At 49.1% G+C, this 25,730-nt stretch overlaps 1 protein-coding gene across 9 annotated transcripts in view; it reads right to left on the bottom strand.

Annotated features, from left to right (window-relative positions):
- The window catches only part of ZFYVE16 (zinc finger FYVE-type containing 16), a 602,399-nt gene that overhangs the window by 491,838 nt on the left and 84,831 nt on the right, over positions 1-25,730 (bottom strand). For all 9 annotated transcript variants that reach the window (XM_085632397.1, XM_085632392.1, XM_085632394.1 and 6 more), the window contains one exon: positions 9,146-9,252. In XM_085632397.1, coding sequence (XP_085488523.1) covers positions 9,146-9,215 — 70 coding nt within the window. In that variant the 5' untranslated portion in view covers positions 9,216-9,252. The remainder of the gene's footprint in view (positions 1-9,145; positions 9,253-25,730) is intronic.

Here is a 25,730-nt window from a genome sequence, read left to right as displayed (position 1 = left end):
TGCGAAAGTCTTTTTTGGCGTCGCACCAATAACCTCTCTCTCCGTAAATAACCTTTACTACCACCTTCCAACAGTGCCCCTCATCCCTCCATAGCCCCTCCCCCTCATGACCTCCTCCTCGGATTCCCTCACTGCCACCCTCCACCAGTGTCCCTCATCTCTCTGTAGCCCATCCCCTCATGACCTCCTCCTCGGATTCCCTCACTGCCACCCTCCACCAGTGTCCCTCATCTCTCTGTAGCCCATCCCCCTCATGACCTCCTCCTCAGACTCCCTCACTGCCACCCTCCAGCAGTGCCCCTCATCGCTCCCTCCTCCACCCCATGACCTCTTCCACGGATTCCCAAACTGCCGCCCTCCAACAGTGTCCCTCATCGCTCCATAGCCCCTCCCCTATTGACCTCTTCCTCAGATTCCCTCACTGCCACCCTCCAACAGTGCCCCTCATCTTTATGTAGCCCCGCTCTCATATGCATTTCATTTGTCGTATAGCGCTACTCATATCAGTGTAGTGTGTGTCAGTACTTTACACCACTCACAGATTATACAGGAGACAATGAATCATACAAGTATGTAAATCAGTCTACAGGGAATGTCACATAAGCCAATGAGGATTACAAGGTGTATGAATCACGTGTCATCCATACCTGTGGGACGGAAATTTTACGAGGGTTTGGGCTGGTGAAACACAACCTTAGGATTTAAAGAGTATTCATTGGGGGTCAGCTTTACTGATAAAAATGTATATCTGCCCAAACATACTCATTTTGAAAACATTAGAATAATTAAAGACTGGGGAAGTTCTAACTATATCACAAAAAAAGAAAGCGAAGTTCTAACTATACCATTCATGTTTAAACTTTGTATGCAGGCAGCTCTTTGGTGACAGTTCATTGGTCACTGTCCTATGTTAGGATTGTACCTTCTGAACTGCATGTAACAAGGATCTCTGTGACAAAGGCAGTAACCCACTGAGCTTCCACATAAAATACAGTTTATCTGCATTTAAAAACTACTAACAGGGGGAGGAGCCAAGATGGCGACCGGGACGGCAGCGTAGGCTCCCGGCTCCGTGAACCTCCGCACCCCGCACAGATATCCTGCATGAGATCCTTAGCCTGCGCTATCTGCCCGTGTTGGTGAACGAGAGCGGCAACCGATCGTGTGACCACGAAGTTTCTGGCAGCGGTACCGCCGGAGAAATGTCCGTCTGAAGTTTGCGGCCTGTGCAACCCTGGAACCGGGACCTCGAGTGGACACCATGCCCGGGCGGCAGTTCAACAACAGCGGCCTTTGGTGACTGGGTGGAGTCGGACTACCGGAGCGGTGCGAATATCGGCCTACGTTTCGCCGTGGTCGTTCCTACCACTAAGAGTAGCGGAACGAGTGCGTGCCCGAGGTGGCAACTCCAAGACTCTCCGGTGATTGCCTCAGCCTTCGCCGGTGAGCTGCCCGGACGCCGCCCGTAACTCGCCCCGATTCTTGCGGGCTGCTCCCGGATTTTCGCGGGCGCTGGTCCGTGGTGGGGATGACTGTGGCCAGTGACCACACACCGGACACATTATTTGCCTGCCCCCGGAACCCTGTTTCCAGTGACATGGAACCCGAGGCGTTTGTGCCTGAGTCCCGGTCCCGATCTGGGTTGGACCTACCCAGCGGCCATTTTGGTAGGACAGAGTCCACCATCCTGTACACTGGGTTGCAGCAGGATTGGGAGGGTGCGACTCTGAGGAGCGTAGCGGAGCGAGCGCCGGGAGCTGTACTGGGGTACGGTGACCTTCTCGAAGCTCTCGGTGCCCTTCATTCCACCTTGGTTCACGGCGCCTGGGTGTTGGGGAGTAAGCTCGATGGAGTGACATCAGCGTCGGAACAGTTGCGGCCTGCCTGTCCCCAGGTACGCTGGGACTTCTTACACTGCACACGGGAGGACAGTGTCGTGGCCGCCCCTGTGAATAGTGCACACCTGGTCACTCCGGACAGTATACTAACGTGCGATCAGCTGGCTGTGGATCTGGTCTGTTCCGGAGGTTTTGGACCTGAGTGGGGGGTGGTGGCCTTGTCCCGTGCGCGGCCTCCGGCGACTCAGGCAATATCCAAGCAACGGTCGCCTGCTCTGGCTGATTCCGCCTTCCTGGACCTGGTGTGCAGTGTAAATCCTGGGGCAGCACTGGGAAAGACGACCCTCCATAGAGCTGACTGTGTCGATCTTCAGAGCCTTCTACCCTACCTGTGTGTGTCGCTTCCTGATCTTTATTGGCCGCTTCTCTTCCTTGTAACATTGGACATGGCACTGGGTCGATGGGTATGCATGGGTAGGTTTGCAAAGAGTGGCCAAGGATAAGGCTGATCCTTCAGAGGTGGTCATCTAATAGGCGGGCGGGCTCGGGAGTTGCGTGCTCTCACGGCATAACGGTTAGTGTACTAAGTGCGTAATGCTCCTTACTTTTCTTTGACAGGGTCGATTTTGTGTTGTTTATTGTATGCTTTGCGGGAAAATATATGGTTTTATTAATACTCTCTCTACCCCCCCGTCTGGTGGGGGCTCTTTTCCTACTCCTTTTTCTCTGTTTCTTCTATATTTCGGGTCTGGTTCCGGGGCGACAGGCACACTGCTGGGGGGGGGGGGGCCGTACTCATCTGCAGAGGTGCAGGGTGGGGGGTTGGGGGAGGGGATTCTTTAGTCTTTAAACCCCTTTTTTTCCATGGCCTCCTTTTCTTCTCTTATTCTTCTTTGTCTTTTTCTGGGATCAGCCTGGTAGAACTCCTTTGTTGTTAATCACTGCTGTTTCCTGAGTGCCATAATTTCCGTGGTGTTTCCTGGGTCTTAGGGCAGGGGGTTGCAGGCGCAAATGGCCGTGATATTTCTCCACATCCTGAACTTCCTGTTTCAGCGCCATTGCTTAGATAGACTGCTGTTTATTGTTTACGTTCATCATTCTGCCTGCCATTTTTCGCTGCTGGGAAACTGTTTGGCACCTGATCCTTCCATCCTCCTCTATTATAAAATGTAAACCTTTATTATCCTGGTCTCCTACTTGGGCTGTTCAGAGACTGAGAGTATGCTACCATCGAGATTCTGCTCCCCGAGGTGCTGACTGTGATAAAATTGCTTTCTGTTATTCTGACTGTTTAGCGGCCGGCCCCGGGGGTTGTAGGCCCATACGTGTAATTGATTGAAATATCAATAAAGGTTTTTCAAAAAAAAAAAAAAAAAAAACTACTAACAGACACATGATTGCTCTCCAGCAGGATCATTGATCACCAGCGTTATCTGGGCATTTTGTATTGTCTTATTGTTGTCCTGCATCGGCCATGATAATGCTAAAAACTGTCTAAATGAAGCACACACGAAGTATGTGTCCTGCTGGGCCTGCGCAGCTTTTAAAAAGAAAAACAACTAGTAACACATTCTCTTACCTACTCTCCATTAGTCCAACTTTGTGTCACAGCCTGATATGATACGCAGCTGCATGGGTTAGGAAAGGTGAATAGGAATAAACAAACTTCTTTTCTCCTGCGCTACATAGAAAAAGAAATATCCACGCTGCAGAACATTGTCGCCTTCATATGGAGATGAAGGGGTGAAACAATAAACAAAGCCTCGTTAACATATAAATGGTCTTTCTATACTTGGATCAATAAAAGGCTGCAGCCCGATTTTCCTCTTTTCCAGCATTTGCTAGACATGAGTGCGTATGTGAATAGCCGAGTGTTTTTTTTGTGTGTGTGTTTACTTGTCCTTTGCAGTTTTATATAGCGCTAACTGGAACCGAAGGTATCGGAACGCAGCTGGCCTCATCTCCTGTTAATCACCTTGCAGCACCGAGGTATGCGACGGGAGAGGTGCGATTGACTGGCATAGAGCCTAGATTCCTATGAATCAGAAACATAAAAGGGAGAACCCACTGCAGTTAGATGGTGGAAGGATACCTGGTATCTTGAGTGATGCACTAGGTAGGTAAGAGAGTACAGCAAGAGACGCAAGGTATTACTTTGTATTTTTAGGAGGGCATTAACCGCCCCAATGTTATAAAACCTGTGCCTTCCATGGCCCTGGCTGCAGGCGCGTTCACTTTTGACCGGACTCCCGCGGTGCACCTGCTGCGCGCTTGTGGGATTCAGATAGAGCGATTTATCCACCTATCACTGCGGCACACTGGAGAGGGCAGGTGAGGTCTGCAGCGAACGCGACAGCAGCAGCGTTATTCATTTTCATGTATAGCGCTTTTGGTATAGTTATCTAAGCTCTTAATGAGGGGCGCAATAGTTCTCACCCAATGAGGTTGATACTCGTTTTAACGATCTCTGAAGGATGAGAGGCAGAGTGAACCTTAGCCGTGATCAAACTCTCAAACTCAGGGATTAGGATGGTCCTGTGAAGCGCACATGGCATCGCTTCAAGAGAACAGCTGCAGAGATAAGTTCATGGTGAACAATAGACAAACTAGCCAGTGAGCACGAAAATCTGGCTATTACACAAAGTAAAAATCTCTGAATACCTAAACGCCCAAAACAATTTCAATCGGCACAATGCATCATATTGGCACACATAGTGAATTTGTGGCATAATTGCGGATGCTGACAAGGTCTATTGTTTTAAGCTGTCTGTTGTCTAACACCAATTTGGACAATATAAATACTTAACAGTGGGCTTTGGGCCAGCCCACCTCTTGCATTCGTTCGTTTTCTCAGCAATCTTATTTGATTGCTTCTTATGCAAAGGCCTTCCTTCCTCTTCATGTATTTATCCCTCTCCTGGAGCATAACGTATTTTGATTGACGGACAAGTGTCCTTAATGTAAGCAGCCACTGCAGCCAGTAATAATGGGTGAAAGAGACCGGCTTCGTAAGATTAGAGGAGGGTTAGGTTACTAAACTGAGGCGCCGTTTTAGTGCACGAGGTCTGCCATGGAAAATAAATAAGAGGCCACTGGAGTCCATGTGGTCAGTGGCGCGGAAGGAGTGATAGTCTGCCAGTTTCAGAGGCCAGAACTCGAGGAGTCCGTTTCAGCTGCAGTGAAGTGTGACTGTGAACACATATGGCGCCAGGCCCAGAGGCCGAGTCATGCCGCCCGCACCTCCCGAGTAAATGTATCACCCCTACCCCTCGTGTGTGGGCTTGGCCTTTGTGAGTGCTTCCGTCGCACAGTCACGGACAACAATGCGCACACCTGGGCAAATGAAAAGCACTTTTTATTCCGTGTGTGTGTTTATTTTCTGGGCTCAATCCCGGTATGGGAGCTTTCCCACGCAGACACTGCCACGACGGCACCTTTGCCAGGTGGAGCACGGGGCAGGTGTGGTGGCTGAGAGGCGAGCAAGGATCCCCTCCTCCAAACCTGACTGGACTTCGACTCACTCTCACCTGGTGCAGCCGCTGTTGCCAGACCCTGGCTAACTGGCTCACGTCGTCGGGCAGGGTTTTAATTGTTGTGAAGTTTTTGTGAACGGCGGGCCACGGAGAAGAAGTCGAACCGCCAACACCAACACGAAGACTAGGTGCGCGGCAGCACTATGCTGGGGCGTGGCACTGAATGCGTGGCGTGCGCAATGAAGCACAATTTGAGAACATCTGCGCAGTACGCACGCTGCTGCGTACAGACCCCGCCCTGCGCCCCCGAAGCCCGAGATTCAAACGAGAACCAAAAAGCCCTGCCCAACAGTGTCCCGCGGGCGCGGCTCCGCAATGCGCATCAACAATCGAGCCGCAAGTGTGTCATACAGTCTGCACTCTGCACACTGTACAATCCGTAGTCCGACGGGAAGTTAAACACTTTACTTTTACACTGCAAGTGTCCCGTAGTAGCATTAGCGAACAAAGTAACTTACTTTACTTGTATATAAATAATTAAGTGCACCTGAGTGTGTAGACCCGGCCCTGATAATTAGGTGCCAGTGCTTAGCACCGGAAAGCACCGGCACAAATTAAGCACTGCCTATATTGATATCATGGCCCCAGTGCTTAAAGCAGTTTACGAAGAATCTCTAGAGGTCGGTGTACTCCCACCGTCAATGAGAGAGGCACTTATTACATCCGGACTCCTGCAATTCCTATCGGCCTTTGTCACTCATAAATTGTGACGCCAACATTTTAGCCAAGGTAATAGCAAATCGGATAGCATTACTACTCGATCGATTGGTGCTCCCAGATCAGTCAGGGTTCATCCCTGGGCGTGCCACCACCCATAATTTGCATACCCTTTTTTCTTTACTCCAGACATTCGCGCCTGAGTTCCCACTGGCAGCGGTGTTCCTAGATGCTACTAAAGCATTTGATTCTGTCGAATGGGACTAGCTTTTTGGGGTGATACGTCGGATGGGCTTCCCCCCTCAGTTTCTTTCCTGGGTACGGTTACTGTATAACAAACCCACGGCTAAAGTGTTGATTAATGGCCATACGTCAGATCCCTTTACCATATCGAGGTGTACCAGACAGGGGTGCCCGCTCTCTCCCCTGCTATTTGCCTTAGCAATAGAGCCATTAGCGTCCCGGTTGCGGCAAGTTCATCAAGACAAGGCTTTCGGCTGCTGCTTGCGCCAAATACAGATTTCCCTCTATGCGGATAATATTACTTTATATGTGAGAGACCCACAGCAGAACATCAATCCTTTGCTGCGGGAATTTATAGCATTTGGTAGGCTCTCCAGAGTGCACATTAATTGGGAGAAATCGCAGGTGTTTTCCTTGACGGATGCAGTCCCCCGCTTCGCTCTGGACTACCCATTAGATTGGTGCGATTCTGACCTTCGGTACCTAGGGATACAGCTCTCAAGAGATAGAGTGGAGCTCCTGAGACTTAACTATGGCACGGCTATACATCGCCTTACTAATAATGTCACTAGATGGCTCTCTCTGCCGCTCTCGCTTGCGGGTCGCGCTTCTCTGATAAAGATGGTGGTGCTTCCGCAATTCTTGTATCTGTTTATGAACATACCCTATGATCCTGGGCGTCACTTTTTTAAAACCCTTCGTACTGAATTGCTTCGATTATTCTGGGGTGGCAAACAATCTAGGCTTCAGTGGTCCACTCTCACGAAACCTTATGCACAGGGTGGCTTAGATATCCCTGATTTTGAAATCTATTATCTTAGTGTACAAGCGCACTATGCTTACTTTTGGATCCGCCCTCCCAGTTATATGCCGCAGGTAGCGGTGGAGCACTGTTTGGCTGATCCCATCCCTCTGGATGGCCTCATACATGCACCCCGAAGCACCCAAGATTTGCCTCCCACCACTGTCACCGCTACAGAGGACGCATGGCACTGTATAAAGGATCTACTCGGCTCCCCTATGCTGTATTCTTCGAGACTCCCCATTTCGTATCATCCCCATATGCCCCTGTCGCAGGAACGTGGGTTTCAGCAAATGTGTGTGCGTGCCAAGATCACTACATAGGGAGACCTCTTTCATAATGGCCTCTTCCGCATGTTCAATCAAATATTTCCTACAGCCCCGCCTTCGCCACTAGACACTTTCTTATATATCCGGCTGCGTCAAGGTGTCCACTCCATTATTCCGGACATCCCCCGAGAGCCCACAAGCTTCCCCCCTCTACACCAGATGTTGGGGTTCAGTGATGGTAAACATCTCGTGTCTCAACTCTACCGTAGTATACGAACGCAACCTCTTGGCTGACCCAGCACAGCTAGTATACACTGGAGCACGAAACTGGGTAGGGAGATAACAGAAGAACAGTGGGAACACTGCTGCCTTCAAACTGCGAAAATCTCTGGCAGCTGTCGCTTGCGTGTTATACACTATACATTTTTGCAACGTCTCTATTATACGCCTGCTAAAAAGTATAAACTTAAACTGGCAGATCATGGCCGCTGTGAGAGATGTAAACAACCGGGAGCAGGGTTTCTTCACTTAGCATGGGAATGCTCTAAAATACAGGAGTACTGGGCGCTAATCTTCGAGGCACTTGGGCAGATGCTAGGAGTCCCTGTGTTGGGGGATCCCTTACTGGCGCTCCTGGGTAACGCTGAACAGCTTCCTAAGACACATCGTGCCTTTATTACCATATCCCTATTAGCTAAACGAAGAGTGGCTTGTCGGTGGGGTAGAGGAAGAGCCCCTAAATTCAAGGAGTGGCTGAGGGATTTAATTTACTGCCAAGGGCAATTGACAACGTATGCCGAGACACTCCCACTGTCTTCCAGACCTAAGGATATTTGGGGCCCTCTCCTGAGCTACCTCTTAACACAAAGCGCTGACGGCCCACCTGCCTCCTCCCCTGAAATAGGTTAGCTGAACATACAATTCTTAACAGATTGACTTTGGTAAATGTGTACTGCTTTTGATCCATTTGCTTGCCCTTCCATATTTGACTCTCAGAATCATGCGCCCTATATGATATTTGACGGACAATGTGATGAACTGGTGGTCAGGTGAACCCTTTTAGTTGCTCTATGTATGAAGATGTTATATTACCTTTGCTTAAAAACAACAAAAAGACAAGATTTTTTTTTTTCTGCAATGATGTCCTAAGATTATGACTTCCTTTTCCGCTGTAATTGCTGTGTTATGTTCTTTTTGATACTCTTACTGGACCTTGGCAACTTGCGGTTATAATTTTATGGATCCTGTGCTTTGACTTGTCACTTGGTTTTCTTTAGAAAATGTAATGTATAGCTCTTATAATGGAAAATGTTAAATAAAATAGAAAAAAAAAAAAAAAACTCAGATGCATTTGGTCCTTCTTGGCCTCATCAGTGAAGTGCATCTTGAGTGGCTTTCAGCCTATGCCTGGCATACATGTACAACCTGAAGGAGCATGACTAACAGTGATAGAGTTCCACAGAGTCAGCCTTGCTGCATACCATCACCAATGTTATTTATATTCACAAACCCACTATCAATGATTATGGCAATAAAGTGGTTTTAAAATAACAGTATTAATAAGCTGTAGACCTACCTGTGTGGCATCCATCTAAGCAGAGAACACTCATTATGTACTCCCTAAAACCAGATTGTCACTGTCCAACAGCGGAACCAAGATGTTTCTGGTGATCTAGCCAGACATTGCAATTCATTCGCTGTGACTTCTTTAGAATGATTTTTGAACACTTTGTAATGGTTCTAATATATACGTTAGGTAAAATAATCAAAATGTTTCAAAGTAACAAAATTAAATCCACGTACCACTGTTTTCCTCCAAGTCATCAAGTAGTTTGTCGAGGTCACACACAGCTGCTTTGAAGTAGCTATCCATCTTAATAGAAGGGACTCCAAATGTCCTATAATTGTACCTTGGAGACATAAATTATACAGTTAATTTTCAGCAAATAATGTGACCTTATAATAATTTAAAATAAAGAGCATCTTGCTTTGGTACAGTGCAACAAAATCTCCAGAATTCATTGTGTGTTACAGACTTCAAAATGTAAGTTACATTTCAATGCTAAACTTAACATTTTATGCAAAGAAGGCACAATAGGAACACATGTCTGCTACGTAAATGACAATATTGAAATCATGATAGATCACGATGGTTGTTGCAAGTTGAATTAATTGTATACTGCACTTACACAAAAAGCTCATTTAAAGTGTGCAGATAAACTAGATGTTGGGATGGGAATGTCCTCGGCTTGAAAGTACAGAGGTGCACCCCTGCCCTGACTGAGCCCAGTTGTCGGTTATCTGGTACATTAACATTTTGGCATAGAAAAACAATTCTCTGATTTATAATCAAGCCTGGGCAGAGTTGTGCAAAAAACACTTCACCGAGCTACGTGAAGCTCCACAAGCGGCTGAGTGCATTAGATAAATGCCATTCATGGTGATTTTCGCCTTGTGCAATCATCTGAAAGGCACCATGCACAGCGCAAGCAGGCACTCATTCCTTTCCGCCGCTCAAGCAGATTATTTACTCGAGCGGCAGCTTTCTCAATGCAAATGGACGCTCTTAGGTTGTTGGCTGTAAAAGTAGATAAAGTTTGGTTATGAAACTTACAGGTTTGCTAGGAGACCCACTAATATACTCAAGTTGGCTTTGATACACTCTCTTTATTCTGTCTGTATGTTTGGGCTGTGCCCTACTCCTAGCAGAGTGCCTGGGCTTTTCCTCCTCGAAAAGTAGTTTCGCCCCACTGAAGAAACCCTCCAACAACCACACCAGCAAGAGAGCCTCCTGGTTCTGCGACGAGCTCCTGGCCTCCAAGCGCACATGCCGAAAATGGGAGAAGATATGGCTCCACGCCCGCACACCGGAAAACCACGCAGCCCACAAGGACGCCACTCGCAGACACCACCACCTGATCAGATTAGCCAAGAGATCCTCCTTCAAAGACCGCCTGGACAACAACGCACACGACAGCAAAGAACTCTTCAGCATCGTAAAAGAACTCTCCAACCCCAGCACCAACGCCAATGACATCCCTCCCTCACAGGAACTGTGCGACTCCCTCGCCAACTTCTTCCACCGCAAGATCGCCGACATCCACGACAGCTTCGACACCACGACCGACCTCCTGGTCCAACGTCTGCGACGACGAGACGCGCAAGGTCACACCACATATTCAAGAAGGCAGGCGCAGCCATCACACCCCAACTACGGAAGGTCATCAACATCTCCTTCGAATCTGCGACCTTTCTGGACAGCTGGAGGCACGCCGAAATCAACGCTCTCCTCAAGAAGCCCAAGGCGGACCCCAAGGACCTCAAGAACTTCCGGCCCATCTCCCTGCTCCCGTTCCCGGCAAAGTTCATCGAGAAAATCGTCAACATGCAACTGACCCACCACCTGGAAGACAACAACCTCCTGGACCCGTCCCAATCCGGATTCAGACGAAACCACAGCACCGAGACAGCCCTCATCGCCGCCACAGACTACTTCAGGCGCCAATTAGACAACGGCGAAACATCAGCCCTCATCCTCCTGGACCTATCGGCCGCCTTCGACACGGTCTGCCACCGCACACTAAAGACTCGTCTCCATGAAGCCAGTATCCAAGAGAAGGCCCTCGACTGGACCACATCCTTCCTCTCCGGCAGATCCCAGAGCGTCCGCCTCCCACCGTACCGATCCGAAGCCACCAACATCATCTGCGGCGTCCCCCAGGGCTCCTCCCTCAGCCCGACACTATTCAACATCAACATGGCCCCCCTCGCACAAGTGGCCCACCACCACAACCTCAACATAATCTCCTACGCCGACGACACTCAACTCATCCTCTCCCTCACCAAGGACCCACGCACGGCCAAATCCAACATCCACAACGGAATGAAGGCCATCGCCGACTGGATGAGGAGCAGCCGTTTGAAACTGAACTCGGACAAGACGGAGGTCTTCATCCTCGGACCCACCCCCTCAGCCTGGGATGCCTCCTGGTGGCCGACCACTCTGGGGACAGCACCGACACCGACCGACCACGTACGCAACCTAGGATTCATCCTCGGATCCACCCTCTCCATGTCCAAACAGGTAAACGCCGTCTCCTCCTCCTGCTACAACACCCTCCGCACAATCTACAAATGGATCCCAGCCGAAACATGAAGAACGGTAACACAAGCCCTCGTCAGCAGCAGATTAGACTACGGCAACGCACTCTACGCCGGAATCCCAGCCAAACACCTACGACGACTCCAGCGCATCCAAAATGCCTCCGCCCGACTGATCGTCAACGTACCCCCCCACTGCCACATCACCCCCCACCTGCGAGACCTACACTGGCTCCCCGTCGAAAAGAGGATCACTTTCAAACTCCTCACCCACGCACACAAAGCACTCCACAACGCCGGACCAGCCTACCTGAACAACAGACTCAGCTTCCACACCCCCACCCGCCAGCTCCGCTCTGCCAGCCTCGCACTCGCCACCGTCCCCCGCATCCAACGAACCGCCTCCGGCAGCAGATCCTTCTCCTACCTCGCCACCAAGACCTGGAACACCCTACCTACCCACCTACGTTAGACTGAAGACCTACTCGCCTTCAGAAAACGCCTCAAGACCTGGCTCTTCGAGCAGTAGCGGCGCCTCCCCCTCCCCCCTCACGGGTATGTAGCGCGCTTTACAAATCCCCTGATTGATTGATTGATTGACCATCAGCAACAATATGACATGCGACTCACCATGGGAAGCAGACTGACTCAGTTTCTACGGCTGGAGGACCTGTGATCAGCAATGGGTTTGAGGGAGGAGGGGGTAGATTTCCAATTTATGCATTGAAACTATGAGATAACTTTTTAGCTGCAGGATACAATTGAATTGATGTATAGGTTAAAGAACCAAAGAGCTTGCATCTGTATCATAATCTCACCAAGTCATATCCTGTGCGATTATAATCCTGTGACATGCATTATTATAACCCTATGAAGACTGACATTACTATGCTTAGAATTACGTTTGTGTGTAACAAAAGTACAGGGATGTGGAATTCCTATTGCCCGACGTCCAGGACATTTGTTAGGGGTCAAGGGCAACAAGTTTTGATGTGTATTCTGTCCTTGGGACATGTAGGCCCAAGTCCCCGCAGCACAAACCCTTTGGCTGCCAGTTAGCAGTACCATATTAGCTATCAGGGAACGGGACTGTCTGCAGTTAAGGTAACATTTCTGTGCATATGTTAATGCTGTTCAAACTTGTATTTATGTTTCATTAATTGAAACCCTTTATTATAATTTTTTATAACATATTTGATTAATTTTCCCAACTTTAGCATCATACATAATCAGGATTCAAGCATATAATTAGTATTCATCAGGTCCCTACAGAACATCAAGTACACGTGTGTCATTTCGGTTTCACAGACAATGTATCAAGCATGTTTACATCTATTAGAATCGTGCTAGCCATTGCGAGCAGTCCAAGTTATACTTTTAAAGTCTCGAGTTGGCTACCGAACCCCATTATGCTTGTGCTGAGAGACCTGAGAGGGCAAGAAAATACAGTAGAGCTTACCCCAAACAAGAAAACTTCCCCACCCACCCCCCTCCCTCCCTCAACTCTTCTGGCCCGAACGCTTCCCTACATTTAATTGCTGTATTTCTAGTGTGTAGCCGTCCCTCTCTCGGTTTCTGCATGTGCATATGCTATGACTGTGTGTTGATCTCGCAGGTTCACAGGCACGGTTGCATTATGGTCGCTGTGAAGGGTCAGGGAGAGGGCATAGAAAGGGGGTGAAGTGAGACAAATCGCAGCGTGGGGAGTACATCTATTGTTCTCGCGCTGCTGGAACTGGTGCCGGCGCACTTGACTTGAAGGCTTCCAGGATGGCATCCCATTCTATAGAGATTCGGTTTTTGTGCAACCCGCCGGCTTCCTCCCGCCGAATGGACGCACTTTCCGCCCTGCCCCATCTCACTACCTCCCTGTGAGAAGTTGGCCTGGCATATGCTGGTCACTAGTTATAGTGGCCACCTTGCACCAGTCCAATTTGACTCTTATGGTAGATAGGTTTAAGACAACCTTTTAAAGAAAGCTATCCTAGTAGTAGCTGTGGAGAGCAGCCTTCAGGATAAGTCTCTGAGGAATGTAAAGCAGCTTGTTTTACCTTATAATCTCTTGAATTACCAAATGAAAGGACACCACACAAGTATATATATCAAATATATATGTATTTATTTCTAGACACACTCTACTAATCTCTTTATGAGATTAGAAGTCAGGATCACATTCAAATATCAACGTTTCACAATAAGTTACGCACAAATATGGCTGGGGCCCTAGGGGCGTACCAGACCATATACTAAAAAAGAGGTTTAGGAAAGTCGACTTGCAAGGGGCCAAGGCCTAGGGCCTGTAGAATCGCTGGGGCTTCACGAAAGCAGCAAAAGCAGGTAAGTAAAAGACCTACAGGAGACGCATGCAGTGTGAGAACACAGCCGCGGGTTACCTATTGATTTCAATGGAGCAAGTGATTTCAATGGAGCAAGTCGCGGTTGGATTTTTAACGTTTTAGGGTACTTCGAGGGAGTCTACAAGCAAGCCACTGAACAAGGTAAGTAATTCGAGGGCCAACACACACTAGGGCACCGGCGTGCACGAGTTACCTCACCCAGGGAAGCCGGGTGCATAGGTGTCTTTTGGTGTCGGGTCGCGTCGCTGTTTTCTATGGAAGCCAAAGAAGATTTGCTGCTTGCGAAGACTGAAGAAGTGTCCGGTGGAATCCAAGGCTGGATTCAAGATGAAGATGACCTGAAAGCAGAAGGGACAGTGTTCACAGTTACTTGCCAGTGACCCGGGGCCAGGAAGATGGATGCCCACGGATGTCGGGTGATTTCAGGCGATCAAGGGTGTTTTGACTCTTCGCTCAGGAGGGATCGACGATGACCAGCAGCTGGATTCGGAGTGTCCCACGACGTCTGCAGCTGACTGCGGTGTCGGCAACCGGATTGGAGACAACAAGCCTTGGCAACAGCAAGTCTCGTGGAAAGTGAATTTAGTCAATGGTGCAGACCAGTAAGGTCTGAGGGACTCACCCAGCGAGGGTAAGTGAGGGCAGATCTGGAGCAACCAGGGGAGCCCTTTTGTTCGATCAGAAAGTCTTCAGGGGACCCACAAGTCAACGGGCAAGGGATCGCGAAGATGCCTCGTGAGGAAATGCTTCACAGGAGCCCACGGTCACTCGGGACGGGGTAGGCCGCTGATTTTTGGTGCACAACCTGCTGGAGGCTTGGGCCACAAATGGTCCAAAGCACAAGTTTGTAGAATGTCGTGAAGGGGTTGCACTCAACAATAGTGCACGGTACCCAGGTATTGCTGTTACTAGTCACTCGTGGGGTCCACTCGCCTCAGCTCTGCTGGGGACTCACAATGGCCGTCGAGAAGTCAGGAGATCCGCTTCCGGGGCTGCAGGGACTTCGGGCTCCAGCGGGAGCGGGAAAGTTTGCGACCGTTGATTCAAAGTTTTGGTGCCTGCCAAGCAGGGGAGTCACTCCTTGACTCCAAGGGAGATTCTTCCGTCTTCCAAAGGTAGTGGAACGTCGAAGCACCAGGATTCTTCTTGTAAAGCGTCGTCCAGGGATATCTAACTTGCAATGGCAAGGGTTCCCTATCTTATACTAAAAGACAGGGAGGGACTAGCTCTATGACCACTCCTCTGGGAGGGTCAGGGTAGGGGGTGGTTACACCTACTTCCCATTGTCCAGTTTCGCGCCAGAGCAGGGACAGGTAGCCCCTGAACCAGTTTGAGATGCCATATGCACAGAGGAGCCTACTGCTCCCCCAGTGCAGGACTTCTAAGCACTCTAGGAGTGCACCCACCCAGCCCCAATATACTAAATCCTCTCTGGAAGGTGGTGACACCTCCCTGGGACAGGATGCCTATTTTTGGGCCTCCTCCACTGCGAGTTTCAGTCAGCAGCAGGAGGGCAGCCCAGTGTCTGTGCTGGTGGCATCCATTTTGTGATGCCAGGGCTCTTTCAGATTTCTACCGTGTTTCCACAGTGGGTACATGTCGTCCCATCTAGAAGGGTGGGATCACACTCCCACACCAGTTACTGGTGTGGGGGTAGGATTCCAAGTTGTTTGACACCAAACACTACATGTTTCGATGTAGTCATTCCAAAGTTAGCAGTTACCAGGAGGTTATAATGCACTTAAGAGTATATGGTTTAACCGCATCCACAAACAGCCACAGGGAATAGACCCTGCCAGCTGCAGAGGGGTCCTGCTCATGCAGAGGCACCCCCTCACATTGTAAACCAAGCACCCTGCCCTCAGGATTGATAGGGCCTGCCTTAGGGGTGACTTATAGGTTTATATGTGTATGTATGGTGAGATATAGGAACCTATACCTCAGTGAGGAGTGCTAACACTACCTCACTCAGGCTGCAGTAGCAGGCCTGTGGAGACAGATTTAGTCTGCTTCCCAGGGGTGGCATAATACATGCTTCAGCCCCTGGTAGGCCTGTGAAGTACCTATGCCCTTGGTACCTAGGGTACCATATACTAGGGGCTCATAAGATACCACAGTATCCAATCACTAGTGCATCTAATATGCACTCCAAGTTGTTTAGAGAGAACAGAGAGACTGGGGCCCTGATTAGCAGGGACCCAGCCAGACTATAGCCAGAAACCAGTGTTAACATCAGAAAAAAAGTGGGAGCAACATAAGTGCAGATCCTACTCTCCTACACTCCCCATGTCAGCCATGTAACAGCGAAGGTTTGGCTGACTTCCACCACATGGTGATGGCACGTTTAGCCAGGAGCAGGGCTAGGTCCGTGAAATGAAGCTGTACCTTCAATGCCTTGTCGCACTGGGTGAGGCCCAACAAGCACATGCCTGCCATGCACGGCACAGGGGCGCCCGTTGCGGCAACAGTAAACCTCATCACCTCCGTCCAATACCCTACGAGTTCCGGGCACTGCCACAGCATGTGGAGCAAGTCTGACTCATCTGCCTTGCATCTAGGGCAGTGGTGTTGTGTGAGTGGAAACATACTCTGCAGCCGGTGTGGTGTGAGGTATGCTCTGTGTAGGACCATGTGTTGGATACATTTAAATATGGCGTTCCGTGGGATTTTCCTGGGATATTCTAAATTCGATTCCCATTCTTTATCTGTCAATTCCTTGTCCAGGTCCCTAGACCATCTAGTGTGCAAGTCTAGCAGGGTAACGCCCGTATGTATTCTAATGCTTTTGGAGAGCCATTTAGTGAGATGCCGACCATTTTCCATGAGATATGTCATGTGTACCAGTTCGTGTTGACCGAGTTCTTCCCTGCGAGGAGCCCAATGTTTTTTAACATATTGTAAAACCGCAGCATGTGTGATATATAGTCTGCCTGTAAGCCTGTGCTGCCTGGTGAAGTTATCGTGGTCCATAAGGGCGCCGTCAGCAAACAATGCACCAACCATGGCCACCGTGTCCTCAACCCAAGCCAGTATCCTCCGTTTCGTGAGCAGGCCGGTAAGGGTGGGGATCCCCCCTAGTGGCGTGTTGTCAGAGTATGGGAGGAAACTACGTGTGTAGTGTAGGGAGTTTTACCAGTACTTAAGTGCAGTACGTAGGAGTGTTGGGGTGGATACGGGCATTTTGGGGCACGGAAGCAGGAGAGTAGGCAGTTCCCCTCGATCAAGCTCCAGGGTTGTATAGCGAATGCCGTGTAAGTTACGCCCTACCAACCAGAATGATAGCCATTGCAGTTGGCTCGCGTAGCAATAGTTGCGAAGGTCCGGGACCCCCAGACCACCCTTGTCTGTGTCCAGCTGCAGTTAAGCCAGGCTCACTCTGCGGCGGCCGTTTCCCCAGATCAGGTCAGTAAGAATCTTGTTCAGGGAAGTAAGTATAGTTGTTGTAATCACTACTGGTAAATTTGCTAAATAATATAGTAATCGGGGCAGAACCATCATTTTTTAAATCACCACCCTACCCATCACCGAGAGTGATAGGGAAGTCCAGAACACAACCGGAGATCGGAGCGCTCGGATAGCCTTGTTCAGGTTCCCCTCGATAAGATGTGGCGCGGTTCTGTAGATTTGTATGCCCAGGTATTTGAAGGTATAGGGGGCTACCTCCAGGTTATATGGTCCGAACTGTATCGCCTCTGGGCTCCCCTCCGGGTGAAAAAAGGCGGCCTGTGACTTGGTCTCATTTATGGTGAGCCCTGAAAGTGATGCGAATTGAGTAAAGATCTCCGGTATCTGTGCGAGATCGGCAGTCAGGTCATTTATATACAATATTATGTTGTCTGCATATGCAGATAACACATGTGCTGCAGTGCCCAGCCGGATTACCCCTCTGTTCTGCCACTAAGCGTATCTTAAGAGCCAGCGGTTCTAGTGCTAAAACATATAGTAGAGGGGACAGCGGAATCCCAGTTGGGTGCCCCTGCCAACGGGGTATTCCCATGAGATATGCTTGCCTGTGCGGGCCCTTGCAGTGGGGGTTGAGTACAACAACTGGACCCATTTCAGATAGTCAGTGGGTATGCCAAACCTTCCCAATACCTGGACCATGTAATCCCATCTAAGAGTATCGAACGACTGCCGTAGGTCTAACGTGATGCAACCGACCGTGTGGGTGTCTGAGGGAGTTGCTTCCATAACGTGGTACAGCCTCCTAATATTTAGCGAGGTACACCTCGCCAGCACAAACCGGCATTTGTCTGGATGGATGAGTGTGTGCAAATACAGGAATAAACGACGTGCAAGGACCTTACTCAGTATTTTATATTCGGTTGTGAGCAGGGATAAGGGTCTACATCCCGAGATGTCTAATGACAAGCGGCCCGGCTTGGGGAGCGACACCACTAATGCCTGCATCGTGGTGTAGGGTAGCATGTCCGATCCTATTGCGGCGTTGTATAGTCGCTCAAAGAACTCAACAGGAAGGCCATCTAGGTTCCGGCCTTATTGCGCGAGAGGTCGTGAATGGCTTCTTTGATTTCCGCCTTCGTGATAGGGCCAGAGAGGTCTTTTTGTGCTGCTTGTGTAAGTTTGGGGAATGGGATGTCAGTTGGGAATGCATGGAGAGAATCTTCTATCATCGGCGGAGGTGGTTGGTACAGGATTTGGTAATATTCGCAGAGGGCGGTTTTAATGTCTTGTTGTCTGTCGACAATGGTCCCATTCAGCGTGGTTACCTCATGTATTGAGGTCTGAGGGGGGTCATCTCTGATTATACGCGCTAGAAGTGGACCAGCTTTGTCGGCTTCGGCGTGTAGGCAGTGTGATCAACCTGTCTGAGCGTTTCTAATAGCTATGCGTGTTTGATACGGGCTTCCTGTAGCGCTGCGCCCTTCACAGGGTCTGCTGCCGCTTCCCGTTCTAGTTTGTTCAATGAGTTTTCGACCTCCGTCACTTTGCCGTGTATATCTTTTCTAACCCTAGCCGTGGTGCCAATTGCTATTCCCCTGATCACCGTCTTAAATGCATCCAACTCCACCTGCGGTGAGGAGGCGGTGCCAGCCTTCTCAGTGAAGTAGTTTGTGATCCCACCAGACAGTGTATTGCGAAAGACCGGGTCTTCGAGCATCTGGGGCCATAATTTCTAGGTGGGGACTGGAGTGGGGATTCTGCCCCAAGCGAGGGTAACCTCTAACGGGTTATGGTCGGAGACGTTTTTTCCCCAGATACGTTGCATGTGCCACTTGGGTAGTGGTAGTGAGGGAGCACAAGATCCGGTCTATTCTAGTGTGAAGCTGGTGTGGGTGTGAGAAGAAGGAGTATTCCCTACCGCTTGGGTACTTCAACCGCCAGGCGCCCCCCAGGGACCAGCCCTCCACCCAATTGCGTAATGCAGCAGCCTGCTTAAGTGCGACAGCGCCTTGGAGGGGGGCATGTGATCTGTCTATTTCTACATCCAGCACTGCATTGTTATCCCTACCGAGTATCCATGGGTATGCTGCCCAGGGCGCAAGTATTGGGTTAAAGCTTTGAAGGAATTTATCCTGTTCGTAGTTAGGGGCGTATATGCTCCCTATTACTATTTGTGTGCCATCTAGGGTACCCCTCACCAGTATGTACCTCCCCAGTGGGTCCACCCGTGGTTCCATATGTAGGCGCCTCGTGCGAAGGCAGAGTAGGACGTGGAGAAGACTTGACCTATCCATTTCTTGCGCAGTTTGACTGTCTAAGCAGCGGTGAGGTGGGATTCCTGCAGACATACTATATGTGCATGCCATCTGTTTAGTTGCGCAAGGATTCTATGCCGTTTATATATGTACCCTAGTCCCCTCACTTTCCAGGTTACTATGTTATAGCAATACCTCATGTGTATGCGTGATCCGCAGTGGCCTGCGCATGTCCATCGAGAGGGTGAAAGCGGTAGGCGGAGCAGTAGGGAGGGTTGGGCCAGGCTGAACTAACATTAAAACTCTGACAAAAAATACTCGGTCCAGCAGAGGAACAGTGCTGGTCCAAACCATAATGATAACAGTGTTAGCTATTAACATTGCAGCTGTTGCTTTCGCCATGGGGGTGAGTGGCTCTAGCAATGGAGGTACAGACAGTGCGAGCTCTACACTGCCCGGACCGACTTGAGTGGTGAGTGTCGAGATCGGGTTTACAGGAAGGGGTGCACTGCTGTGCCCGCAAAAGTAATTCTGATGCAGTGTTTCTCGCACAGCGGACATTACTTTTCACTCGACCCTCGATTCTAACCTAGGAAGCCCTCTGCAGTTTGAGGCGTAATACCTCTAAACAGCGTTATGCTATTTTCACAGTCTGAATGTACTGAGTGTTCTACAGAGGAGTCCGATGATATGCGGTGCGTGCCTTCCCAGAACTTGCTAGCCGCCGCCAGCGGCTCCGCTCGACCCCTACGAGCCAGGTCCGGTGGAGGGTCCCTGGCCTGGGATGCAGTGTTCATCACTCGGTGTCGCAACTTGAAAGCCTTTATTATTAGGGTGAGCAAATTTTGTAAGCTCGGACTGCACTACTTACCGTGGTTCCAGTATAAAAATGTGTACACGCTTTATCAAAGTTTAGCAATATGAGGCTATGTATAATGCTCCCAGAATGCTCTCCAATTTGATGCAAATATTTGGAGAAGCTTGAATGTAAGATTGATGATTCTTTGCTTTCAAAATAAAATGTTCATAAAAAAAACGAAAGCAAGAAAAAAAACATTTAGCTAAACTACTGTCAAATTTCAGGTAACCTTTCTTTGCAGCATCATTTAGTAACATGTGTTGATGCATGCTAGTATTTCCTAAAAATATTCATAATGGAAAAATGGGTGTAACCAGTTTCAATAAGATTATGGGAAACAAAAATAAACAAGCATTGGCAAAGCCAGTAGGTCTGAAATTGGTGGTCAGATTTTTAGTTTTGCCAATGTGCAGCGCCACTACATTTCAGGGCACAGGCGATGTCTGCGGCACTGAAGAGAGATATCATGGCCTTGGTAGACGCTTGGTTATCTAAATCACCGGACACACAAGACTACACCTTCTTTTCCCACGTCCATCGCTCGCACTCATTCATCGACTATTTTTTTTTCAATCACATTCACTTATCCGAACCCTTGAGTCGGCGGATATATCGATCTCAGACCACGTACACCTTGAGATGACTCTGAAGGGCGTCAGTGCGGTGTCCCGCCCCCCACCATGCTGGCGGCTCCCTCTCTACATTTTAAGTGACCTGGTCAACGTTGAAGAGATACGGCGAGAGATCCAAGCCTATTTTGAGCCGAATGCGCTACCTGATACTGCTAGGCATACCTTGTGGGACGCCTCTAATGCGACCATCCGTGGCACCATCACCTCAATTGTAATCGCCCACAACAGGGAAGCTTGTCTGGCGAAAACTGGGCTGACCAAGGACATCAAGGCCTTGGAACACCTGGCCCATGCTACGCCCTCGCGACGACATAAGAAAAAGCTAGCTCTGCTCTGCGGCCACAGGAGAACAAGGTGGAACGCTCACTCCTTACGCTGAATCAAAAGTATTACGGACATGAACTGGGGAAAGGGCCGGCCGAGGCTCTCCAATAAAGTAGTTATGCTGTGCAGAGATCGAGGGTGGGGGGGGGGAGGGGGAGCTTGCTTGCCCCAACCTCCTCATTTGCTATTGGGCATCGCATCTTCACTATATCTCTGAGTGGGTGGTTCGCGCAAGCAAAAAACATTGGTTTCATATGGATCGGGCAGTGACATGCAGACCTCTTTGGGACTTAGCCTGGCTAACGAAGCAATCATGACCATGCAGTGCCAACATTGCCACCCCCACGAGAACAGTTGTAGATATATGGAACAAACTTGCGATTAACAAGGGCTTCACTTCCTTCCCTTCACCCAACACCCCACTGGCCTGAAACCCTAAGTTTCCTCAGGCCCTACAACCTCATTCCTTCCAGGTCTGGTGGAGGGGGAATACCGCACGATCTGCGATCTCATTGAAGGGGAATCTTTTAACACTTTTGACCAATGCATAAAAGACTTCCACCTCTCTGACACGACAAGAGTTCAATATTATCAGCACCAACATTGGTTACTCGTGCCTACTAATATACAAAGGGCCACCTCTTTAGAGACACTAGAGCGCTCTTTTGATGGCTCGTGGGGACTGATATCACCACATACCAGGTTCTACAACACTCCACTCCCATGTGCCTCCACCCCTACCAAACGCAATGGCATTCAGACACCTCAGGTGCTATCTCAACAGAACAATGGGAACAACTTTGGTGTGACATCCCTAGGACTTATAGAAGCATCTCTCAGTGTGAAACTACCTATAAAGTTCTGACCCGCTGGAACTACACACTTGTACAATTACAGAGAATGTTACCCATCTAAATGCCCTTGTGTTGGCAATGCAACTCCGCAACGGGCACTTTCATCCATATTTGGTGTTCTTGTCCACTTTTACTGCTCTTCTGAAAGGAGGTTTTGAGCCACATCAAAGACACAGTGGGATTCCCCATACCAAACACGCCTCAGGTAACCATATTGGGGATCTGACCGCAATCTCTCAAAGCTATGACACACACTGACTGGCGCCTGATCCTGCACATGCTGGGGCAGCCGAACTCTTGCCTTTCATTGGAAAAAGCCCTATACCCTAACCATCTCGCTGTGGTTCATTAGCCCCTGGCACACAATGGCGATGGAGCTTTTAACTTGCTGTATCACACACTCTGAAACCGAGTTAACACATGTGTGGCAACCATTGCTAGAACATCTTTCCAAACTAGAACACTGTCGCTTCACACCCCCCACCTTCGAGCCCTACAGCACCTTGAAGTCATACTGCTAACACGCGGGGCTGAACTCTCACAGTGAAAGAGCCTACACTAGCACAGGCGAGTATCCCCCTACCCACTCTTGTTCCCCCTTGCATTACTGCCCCAATACTTCGACTTTTCTTCATGTCCCCCATTGAGCATGGCCAGGCTTCAAGTTACGTCCCCCCCTTGGCCGCCCCTCCTTATCCTTCCTAGTGGTCTCGTTTTATTCTACAAAAGGGGATTTCGGCCTTTTCACTGCAGCCCTCACTCATTCAGGCTGCACAACCTCACTATATGTTCTATATTATGGAATGAATCTATGTTTTTCTGCAAACACTTAATAAAACAGATTTTCAACAAAAAGGGCACCCTTATTAAGCGCCTATGGGGCCAGGGCTCAACCTCCAAATCGTCACAGATGGGACAGAGCCCATGCTGTGAACTTTCACAACCACTCAAGTCTTGAGATAAAATCTTGGACCCTGAACTAGAGCTATCGCCACCACCCCCCTCCCAGCGACAATGGCAACTACAGGACGAAGATTCTTCCCCTCTCAACCCCCCCTGCCTCCATCAAAGATTTGATCCAAAGACCGGATACCTCGCACTCTCAAGGGGTTAGCTCCCACCCCACAACATCTACCTCAGACAGCACTGTAGACGTCCAGGCCCCAGCGGCCAAAGAGGACATTCAAACACTACACACTGAATTTCGCAAAGATATGGAGTCTCTCCTGCAAAACTTCAATAGAGCCCTCGGTGACCATGATCACGCACTGTGCCAAACGGACTCCTGTCTCAAAAGAGTAAAAACAACTTGTGACTGACCATGTCCAGGACAAGTGTCAACCGCACTGCATGCATTGAAAAGTCCGAACGGGACCATGCCACGATGCTGGATAAAACAATATCAGGATCAGGAGCATTGTAACAACTAACCTCCCTGTGAATTAGAATCCTATGTACAGGCCCTCCTTGCCCACAGATCAATGACACTCCGATTCTCTTAGATCGCACCCACAGTCTACTTCACATGCCAACAGCAGAAGACTCTGAGGTACTCACCAGTGTCCATTACTTCCACATACAGGATCAACAGTTACAAGCAGCTTGTCAACAGGAACCTATAGTGTTCCGTGGAGACATGATCTTATTCTTTCAAGATGTTTCAGCTTACACACTGGGGACCCAGAGAGAATTTCCTGAAGTAACCCAACACTTGCAAAACCCAAAAAATCCAATACTGCTGGGGATTTTGCTTCTGTCTGGTTATCACTCACAGAGACAAAAGAGTCACAGCTGGTACCCCAAAAGAAGACAGTGAGATGCTGGGCATGTCACCAAACCCGGACACAATACACCTGCCGGACACCAGTTGCATCAACCTCGTAGACCGTAGTAGTGGCTGGTGTTTCCAATCAATGCACTCTTCCCGCAAAAATGCCCACAAGCAACAACGCCAAGAAGATAAAGAATGCAGGCCATCTACATTGGAGGACACCATACCATAGATTATCCCCCAGATCCAAAACCTCTGGCACCAACAGGTGGTTTATTGCCCAAGGTCTTACACAGACCTTTTCATTGGTAACTAGCTCTTGCTCATAAACACTAAGCACTAGGCGATTGAGACTCCCACATAAGACCTAGGAGCCTGCCCCTACTTTCACTGGTGATATCATAAGACCTACATGATCTGCCAACACCGTATTATATGTGAGACCCCAAAAATAGCAATGCTTCTGGGTCTCCCTGATCAGGTTTCCCATCTTACCACAGTTTCTAGTGTTAACTAGTTTTTCAGTAACACAGTTGACACACACACAATAGTCACCGACCAAGAAGAAACATTTGCTGCTCATCGCTTTGCTTCCACCACATCCTCAAGTAGACAAACACATGCATCTTTACACTTGGTGTCTCTTAATGTGCAGGGCTTGAACTCCCTGATTAAGCATCAGGCCTTACTACAATGGCTACACAGAAAGAGGCAAACGGGGCACTACTGCAAGAAGCCCACCTGCTCCAATCCGACACCAAACGTCTTCGCTCATACTAACCTGTACAATTCCATTTCTCGTACCTACGCAAATCTCAGGGAGTAGTGATGCTCCTCCGCAGAGAGCTAACATTCTGCATCAACAATGCATATACCGATTGTGAGGGTCGTCGGGTTGGCATAAAGGGAACCTTGGGTGGAACTACGATGACCAATCTATCTACGGCCCCAAAGAATTCAAGGAAAACTTCTTCACTGGCCTCTTCCACAGGATCTCCAATTTCACAGTGGGTAATATCATTATAGGCAGAGACCTCAATACCCCCCTGAGTCATGGGTTGGACCGCTCCCACCTTCGCCGTGGTGACCCTCAACCATCAGCTTCCCTGACACAGGGAATAGCAGATGTGTGTGTATAGACGACTGGTGTTACCACCACCCGGGTGAACGCAACTACACACTTTATTCCTATGTCCGTAAAACTTACTCACCTATAGGTTATTTCCTGACCGCACAGACCCCCACAGCCCAAGCTGATGGGTACCACCACAGACGTAAAGCCTTTAAGGTCGGACTCCATTTGATGGAGGCCTGACTCCAGCTTATGTAATGGAGGTCACCATCTTCTCGATCTTAGGCAAGGGAAGACACCATTGTCTCCGATTTTTGCAGAATCATGGTTATGTTTGCCATTAGATGCATAGTTCATCTGACCGTATCTTTCTAAGAACTGTGAAAGTGTCAAGACATTTGATTGATGACACATATACCACACTTGATGCAACATTCGTCTGGGACAAATGTCTACTTTTTATCATGTCAAGGTCAAATAAGAACATATACAGACATAGCTGAAATAGTGTTGTCTGAATTGATATCCTTTTACCTTATATATTCATAAGGAAACATCTGGGATGCACACCTTGAGGCACATAATCTATGTCAGACATTCCTCAACTTATATCAGAAATTCCAAATTCTGATAAGATTTAGGATACAAGTACTGCCACTTGAACAATTATCAGGAGAAATCCTTTGTGCAGATTATCGCACAAGATGTTGCCAGAGACGGTCTCACCTACTATCAGCACACTTCACAGATACTACATC

This window comes from Triturus cristatus, chromosome 2_1 (assembly GCF_964204655.1).
Source record: "Triturus cristatus chromosome 2_1, aTriCri1.1, whole genome shotgun sequence".
NCBI lineage: Eukaryota > Metazoa > Chordata > Amphibia > Caudata > Salamandridae > Triturus > Triturus cristatus.
This window is presented reverse-complemented; position numbering and strand designations above follow the sequence as displayed.